The 8,921-nt window shown below is 41.0% G+C and overlaps 1 protein-coding gene across 1 annotated transcript; it reads right to left on the bottom strand.

The window, feature by feature from the left end:
* Nucleotides 1-1,742: 1,742 nt before the first annotated feature.
* On the bottom strand, nucleotides 1,743-6,400 carry LOC135111481 (uncharacterized protein DDB_G0271670-like; the record flags this gene model as incomplete). Its single annotated transcript, XM_064024800.1, is given in 3 exon segments — nucleotides 1,743-5,823; nucleotides 5,826-5,938; nucleotides 6,103-6,400. Coding segments are annotated over 3 exon segments (912 nt in total), but the record flags the coding sequence as incomplete, so codon positions are not given.
* Between the last annotated feature and the right edge of the window lie 2,521 nt (nucleotides 6,401-8,921).

Here is an 8,921-nt window from a genome sequence, read left to right as displayed (position 1 = left end):
CTTCGCCCCGCCTCTCCCCGTCTCTTCTCTAGTCTCTCCCAGTCTCTCTCTCTCTCTGTCGCTCTCCGCTCCGCCCCGTCCCGCCCCGCCTCAGTTCAGTTAAAGTTAGTACAGTTGGAATGTTTTGGCTTCGTAAGTACTGCTCCGTTTTCTTCGTGTGTCCTTTCTTTTGGGTCCTTTTGTTTTGGGGTCTTTTCTTGTTTTTATTTTATTGTGATTTTCATTTTTTTGTGTTCTATTGTTATCGTGCTACATGTCTTGCTCTCAGTTATTCGTTTCTTTTGTTCGGAAATATTTTTAAGGTTATTTTTTCTGTTCTCGTGAAATGAAAATTCTTAAATGATTTTATTTTTCCTGTATTTGTTTTTTTTCGCACGTAAGACTTTCGCAACTTAATAAATGGAATTATTGTTTCACTATAGTCTGGTAACTAGGCAACTGATTAACTAACTAACGAACTAACTAGCTGACTAACTAACGATCAACTAATAAATTAAAAAGTAGTTAACTAATCAATTACCTAACTCCAACCAACCAACCAAACAACAGAACGACCGAACGACCGACCAACTAACAAACCAACCAGGCTTATTTCCTCCAGATCTTAAGTATTCTGCTTCACACTCCACTCCTGCTTCACTTCATCTCCCCCCTCCCCCAACACTCCTTAATCCCACCCGGCTCAGTTCCCTCACCTCCGCCCCGCCCACCTTCATTACCCGCCCAACCACGCCTCATTCGGGTCTTTCTCCGCGCCCTGCTGATTCCCTTCTCCCAAGACTTTCCATTACTCTCCTCCGCCTTACAAAATCCTCCCCACTCCACTCCCCAACCCACTCCCCCACTCCACTTCCCCTTACAAGACCCGCCTCTCTTTCCTTATATCTCAGTTTCCGCCTCTCCCTTCCCACAGATTTAAAAAGATAAGAAGGAATTGGTTCTCAAACAGAGTGGTAGATGAATGGAATAGATTCAGTAATCGGGTTGTTGGTGCTGAGTCGAAGCTTTAAAAGATTACACAATTTTATGGATGAAGATGTTAGTAGAAATAGATATGTTTCGTTGTGTGAATGCTACGTGTAAACCTGATGGCTTCTTGCAGCTTCCTTTCCTTTCTCCCGTTATTTTCTTGTATCCACACCATATCCATCCCCTCTCTTCTCGTATCCATCCACATACAGCTCTTCTCTCCCCTTATCCATATCATATCCAGTCTCTGTCTCCCTACCTGCCCATTACACCCAGCCCCATCTCCCAAACTTATTCAGTCTCACCTCCCATCTCCATACTATATTCAGCCCATCTATCCCCATCTTCCACACCATGTCCAGTTCCTTCCCATCTCGCAGACATACCCAGCCACACTATCTGCATCTCCCCTCTCTCTCTCCCCAACTCCCAAACACACCTAGTTCTCCTCTCTCCATCTCCCAAACATACCCAAACTGTCCCTATCTCTCTCATCTCCCAGTCATCCACATCTCTCCCTATCTCGCAAACATACCCAGCCTCTCTCTCCCCATCTCCCAGACATATCCAGCCTATCTCTCCTCTCCCAATCTCCACACTTTATTCAGTTCCTCCCGATCTCCTATATAATATACCAAGCCTCTCTCCCCATCTCCACACCCATAACTACCACCTCTCCTAACCCAGCCTCCCCACCACGCCCCTCTCCACCTTTACCCCATACAAAGCCACCCCGCTATTCCTCTCTATTCCCCGGAGTCCCGCTGCACAAAGGTACCTCCGTCCGCTCCAGCCCATTCAGACATTGAGAAAAACACGGTAAAAAGAGAAGAAAAGGAAATCCCGGTACGGCAGCCACTCCCGAAGCGAAGCAGAAAAGTGAATGGACTTAGATTACAAGGTTACGGCCGCGCTGGAAACAAGACTGACCCTTTTTTTGCAGGTAAAACAGGTAAGGGAAGCAAGGAGAGAGAGTGGTAAGGGAAAGAGTATGTACCGAACACTGCCTTTTTTTTTCTTTCAGGTAAAGGAGGAAGAAGGTAAGGTGAATAATGCAGTAAAGGAAGTACCTAGCATGGGTTTGTTCGTATGTATGTTCGCAGGTGGCAGTTTAGTTTTAGGTTATGTGTGTGTGTGTGTGTGTGTGTGTGTGTGTGTGTGTGTGTGTGTGTGTGTGTGTGTGTGTGTGTGTGTGTGTGTGTGTGTGTGTGTGTGTGTGTCCGGGGGCGGTGAAAAGGTTCTGAGGGGGAATATTCATGGAGTCCATCACGGTGTAAATTGATGATGCAAAATTCATAAATGTAAAATCAAGCGGCGAATGATAACAGGTAAATAAATAACACGGGCAATTGACAAAGTTGACTAAAAATATATATATGCACACAATATTCAAGGCTATCAAGATTCATAACGAGAGAATAAAAAAAAAAAAAAATGGACGAGGTAATGAACAAATAAACGTAAAAAAATAAATAAAATAAATAAATTGGCGGATAAATAAGTGACAGGTGAATGAATAACAAACAGTTGACAAAAGATGACAAAAAAAAAAAAAAAACTGATGAGACAATATAATAAATAAACGTAAACAAAAGCAAAGTCAAGTGGCGATATACGAACGACAGGTGAATAACAAAACAATTCAGTCTAACAAAAAAAAAAAAAAAAAAAAAAAAAATCCACGTTATCAAGATTAAAAAGAGAGAGGGAGGGAGGGAGTGACGGGGAGGGATGGGGAGGGAGAGTGATGCAATGTATATGGAGAGTTCAGTGAGTGATTTATGTATAGCATGTGCCAATGAATGATTCAGGAGTGTATATATGAAACACTATTTTACTGCGGTGATGGGGACGTGATATCTGACGCCTGGCTATGGGGCGGCACGCGCTGGCAGGGATGGGGGAGCAGCACTGATGGGCTGCGGCACGGGCCTGGTCGATGGTGTGACGGGAAGTGATGGGAGATGATGGGAAGTGATGGGAAGTGAAGGGAAGTTACAGGAAGTGATGGGAAGTGACGGGATGTGACGAGGAGTGACGGAAAGTGACGGGAGGTTATGGGAAGAGATGGGAAATATGAAGTGATGGGAGATGACGAGAAATTTTGGGAAGTGATAAGAAGTGATGGGGAGTGATGTGAAGTAACGGGGAGTGATGGGAAATGACGGGAAAGCACCAAGCAGCGTGACAGTTTATGCACGGGCGATTTAGATATGGTGGCGATGATAATGGTGACAGGAGGACACGTTGCCATGGTGAAGCTAATTGTTATGGTAATCTATCTATATACCCCAGGCAGGAGGTAAATAGCAGAGTCGTATATTGGACTGTACTCTGAAACATTTTTGCCCGCACACCTCGACTACTTTCAATAAGCTTTAGTTGAAGTGACACGGGTTCCTGAGGGTGTTTCTGCGGTTCAACTGATAGAGTAACCCTTTCAATGCTACAGAATTTTCCCTATAATTTCCATTAACTTCTGAGACACCTATTTTCTCTATTACACTCTTAGATAGTTCTGTAGCTTTAAAAATACAAAATTAACTTCCTATTCTTTCTTTTTCTGTGTCCGAGCAAGTGATCTTATTTTTACAGTGTTTTGAGTCTTCATAAAACGACCATAGCAGTGAAATGGTTAACAAGATTTCTATATTATTAACAGAAAAAAAAACACTCTTGAGAATCCGGAAAAATGTTACAGAGATGATTAGCCAGGTTATCACGAGTGTTTCTCCTGTTAATAATGAAGAAATCTTGTTAATCTGTCACTAGAACCGTAAAAACTCCCTTAAAAAACCCGGAGGTGGGGCGAAGAAGTGTTCCAGAATATGGTCCTAAGTTTCAATGGGCGATCACACAGCACGAGGGAGGGACAGTTTCGCAGAGTACACGGGTCTCCACACCAGGGCCCGGGGCAGAACTTCCCAAGCACCACTACATGACAACAGAAGCTTGAATCGTGCTGAATTGTTGGTCTGAAGTGTTGCCTCAGAAAGGGCACTCCCTGACGTGTTCCTTCTCACCGTCTGGGTCGTCTATTTTCCTCTTACTCTTTCCTTTCCTTTTCTCTTATTAAGCAAAATTAATGTTCTGTCTCTTTGCTGCAATATGTCCCTGACCGGTTCATAAGGGAGCAGTTCTTTCATGGCGGGTCACAATTCCTTAACGGCTTACCTGAAACTTTACGGTATTAAAGGTAAAAGAAGATGGGAGGAGAGTATCAGACAAAGGAGGGTCAGAGGAGAGAAGAGGAGGAAAAGGAGGAGGAAAAGAAAGAGGCCAACGACCAACGATGGAAAAACTATGAAGGGACATCGCAATATGATACCAATTCAATTTATGGTTGAAAATAAAAGCTTTTTTCTCTTTCTCCTTCAAAGGCTTCATTTTATAATATGGCGGTGCTCTTTTCTTCCCCGTCTCACTTTTTTTCCTCTTCTTTGTCATCTGTACCTTTTTTCCGTCGCCTCTTCAATACTCCTTTCCTTTCTGCTTTTTCTCTTTTCACTTTTTTTTCCATCCTTACTGATTTCTTTCTACTTCTCATAAAATTGATTTCTTTCTACTTCTCATAAACAATCTTCTTTCTGTACCTCTTTCCTCCTTTTCCTCCTGATTTTCTAGTTTTCCCCTCATCTATTTTTAATTCTTTCTGATTCTCTTTCTTCTTCCTCCTTTCATCCCCTTGCCTCGTTCATATATTTCTCCCTCTTCATTAGAGTTTTTATTTACTTTTCATTAATTCTTGTCTTTCACTCCTTCATTTGTCACTCCTGTTTCAATTCCTGTTTTCATCTTTCATCTTATTGTTCTCACTTATATCTTCTTCCCTCTTCCTCCTCTTCCCCGCGCTATTTTCCTCTTATTTTCCCCATTTTCCACTTTTCATCTCTCCCACTTCCATTCCTGCTTCCTAAATTCATCTAGTATTCCTGCTCTCATTGTCCATACCTTCTTACCTCTCTGCCTTCGAATCCCCCCTCTTCTTCCTCTACCTCTCACTCTTTTCGCCGTTTTCTTTTTTTTTTTCAACCCCCCACTCTCTCTCTCTCTCTCTCCCTCTCTCTCCCTTAAGCCCAAATCACTCTACGCATCAAATAAAATTCCCAGCAATGGTTCAACATTTCCTGCCCACCTTCACCTGCAAGGGAAAAAGTAAGTCCTGTGCAAGAGATTAGACAGTTACATCCCATATTCCCTTTTTCCTTCTTTTTCCAGGGAGCAGAGGCGGAGGCTGGCCGGGATTAATCTTGCCTTCTCTCTCTCTCTCTCTCTCTCTCTCTCTCTCTCTCTCTCTCTCTCTCTCTCTCTCTCTCTCTCTCTCTCTCTCCATTACTTTACTTTTTTATTTATTTATTTTTTTTTATAAAGGCTTCTGTGATATTTGTTCTTATTCTTAGTGTTTCTGTCATTTTTGGTGTTGTTGTTACTGCTACTACCACCATGACTATTGCTACTACTGTTACTGCTACTACCACCATGACTATTGCTACTACTGTTACTGCTACTACCACCATGACTATTGCTACTACTGTTACTGCTACTACCACCATGACTATTGCTACTACTGTTACTGCTACTACCACCATGACTATTGCTACTACTGTTACTGCTATTGTTGCTGCTACTACTACTATTACTGCTATTGTTGCTACTACTACTGTTACTGCTACTACCACCATGACTATTGCTACTACTGTTACTGCTACTACTACTACTACTGCTTTTACTATTATTATCACTACCATTATTATTATTACTATTACTACTTCTACTACTACTGCTACTACTACTACTACTACTATTACTGCTACTACTACTATTACTAGTACTACCACTACTGCTACTGCTACTGTACTGCTGCTACTACTACTGTTACTGCTATTGTTGCTACTACTACTACTGCTGCCACTACTACTACTACTACTACTACTACTACTACTACTACTACTACTACTACTACTAATACCTCCACCCCATGTTTATTGATGTGTCAATTAGGGGCTCCATTACTTGGAGGTCATTAGCCCCAGCTCTCGCTAATGACTGTGGCATCCAACCATATCTAATACTCTATAATATAAACATTAGTTGTTAACTATAAATTCACTCTACCTCTACTCTATCTACTACTGCTTTTACTATTATTATCACTACCATTATTATTATTATTACTATTACTACTACTACTACTACTGCTACCACTATTACTACTACCACTATTATTACTACTACTACTACTGTTACTACTACTACTACTACTACTACTACTACTGCTACTACTACTACCACTACTGCTACTACTACTACTGTTACTACTACTACTACTACTACTACTACTACTGCTACTACTACTACTGTTACTACTACTACTACTACTACTGCTACTACTACTACTACTACTACTACTACTGTTACTACTACTACTACTACTACTACCACCACCACTACACTATCCCTCTTCATCTTCTTTCCTCTCCTCCTCCTCCTCCTCCTCCTTATCGCGGACATTTGCTGCGTTAATAATTGCATAATTATGGGGGACTTTAATCTTCCGGTCACGAGGTGGGGTGAACCACTGACGGCTCACGCAGGCCAGCATCTCTACGGGAGTATCCTTGAAAGCTCCCTCCACCAGCACGTCATGCATCCGACGAGAGGTAACAATATCCTAGATATTGTTTTAACAACTGGTGAAGAGTCAGTAAAAGACCTAAAAATTGGACCAGAACTGAGTTCCAGCGATCATCGTAGCTTACTTTTCACCATAAATATTGACAAAGCTAAAGTAAGCGAAAGTAAAGAAAAAGTGCCAGACTATCGGCGTGCTAACTTTGAGAGACTTCGCATGCAGCTTGCATCCATAGACTGGAATGAACTGCTGGAAACACCAGACATAAACAACGCATGGGAAGTCTTTGCTAAAAAGTTAAATGAAACTACGTTTTAGTGTGTACCGCAACGAAACAGACGGAAGGTAAAAAACACCAAACCGAAATGGTGGAACAATGAAATTAGATGCTGCCTTCTGGCTAAGAAAAATGCGTACCACAAATACATACTAACACAAAATAATGATGATAAACTAGAGCACGACAGATTACGTAGAAAAACTAAAAGCTGATCAAATGCAGCAAAAAATCTGTCGAAGCTCAGATCGCGAACTCATGTAAAACGAACCCAAAAGAATTTTACAGTTATGTAAAAGCAAAAAGGGTCGTAACATCAACGATTGGTCCATTAATAACAGAAAATGGTAAACAAATAACAAGCGAAACAGACATGGCGAATACCCTGAACGAGTACTTTTCAACCGTCTTCACGACTGAGGATGCTGAATTCAGGGCAGTCTGCAGACCCCCACGCCTCAGTCACGAGGCACCACGCTGCCAGACTTCACCATCACAGAAAGTGAAATCCTCTCAGTCACAAAGAGCATGAACGTAAACAAAACACCCGGGCCAGACAAGATATCACCCAGGCTTCTTAAAGAAGCAAGAAATGAGCTCGTGAAACCGCTTACAATTTTATTCAATAAAACTTTGCTAGCAAGGGTAAAGTTCCCCACGAATGGAAACTAGCAAATGTCACGCCAATCTTTAAAAAAGGAAATAAATCTCTCCCAGCCAATTACAGGCCGATCAGTCTCACTTCAGTAGTGTGTAAGCTGATGGAAACAATAATTAGAGATAAAATTGTTAAATATTTAGAAGAAAATAAAATCATAAAGGATTCGCAACACGGTTTCAGAATCAAGCGCTCCTGCTTAACAAACTTACTAGACTTCTTTTATGAAGTTTTTAACTCGTATGACGAGACAAAAGCTGTTAATATTATCTACCTTGATTTCCAGAAAGCTTTCGACACTGTTCCTCATAAGAGACTCATCAGTAAAGTAAAAGCTCACGGCATTGCCGGAAACACCCTGAAATGGCTGAGAGACTGGCTCTCTAACAGAAAACAGCGTGTTGTAATAAATGGAAAAGAGTCAGAGTGGCATAAGGTAAATAGCGGCGTTCCTCAAGGCTCTGTATTAGGACCAGTACTCTTCATAATGTACATAAATGATACTGATGAAGGGATAAACTGCAAAATAAGTAAATTTGCAGACGACACCAAAATAACAAGTAGAGTTACGTCTGTGTCACAATGGCAGGAACTGCAGTGTGACCTCAATAAACTAACAAGCTGGGCAGAAAAATGGCAGATGATATTCAATATAGAAAAGTGCAAAATTCTACATATCGGAAGCAACAATGTTCAGGCGAGGTATGTAATGAATAACATGCCACTGTCAAGTGCTGATAAAGAAAAAGATCTTGGTGTCGTTGTGTCAAACGACCTAAAGCCGAGTCAACACTGCACAGAAACAGTAAAGACGGCAAATAAATTAGTAGGGTTCATTGGAAGAACCTTTGAATTTAAATCAGAAAAGGTTATACTTGCCTTATATAACTCACTGGTGCGCCCTCATCTAGAATACTGTGTACAGTTCTGATCACCATACTACAAAAAAGACATTGAAAAACTAGAAAAGATACAGCGCAGAGTCACAAAGATGATTCCAAGATTGCGCAATAAGCCGTATGAGGAACGACTGGAAGAACTAAACCTATTTAGTTTAACAAAGCGCAGGATAAGAGGAGACCTAATTGAAGTGTTCAAAATTTTCAAAGGATATAGTAACATTGATGCACATAAATATTTTACCATTGATCATTCTAACCTAACAAGAAATAATGGATTCAAGATTATACCCAAACGTTTTAAATCCCACGAGGCCAAACATTTTTTCTTTAATCGTATAGTAAATATATGGAATAAACTTCCTGCCGAAATTGTAAACAGCAATACTATTGAATCATTAAAAAATAAAATAGACAAATATTTAAAAGCAAATCCCCAACAAGCTCTCTTCTTGTCCGAATAATTACTAAATTCACTATTAAACT

This window comes from Scylla paramamosain, chromosome 22, assembly GCF_035594125.1.
Source record: "Scylla paramamosain isolate STU-SP2022 chromosome 22, ASM3559412v1, whole genome shotgun sequence".
NCBI classification, from domain to species: Eukaryota; Metazoa; Arthropoda; class Malacostraca; order Decapoda; family Portunidae; genus Scylla; species Scylla paramamosain.
Note: the sequence above shows the minus strand (reverse complement) of the source record. Positions and strands in the feature narration are given on the sequence as shown.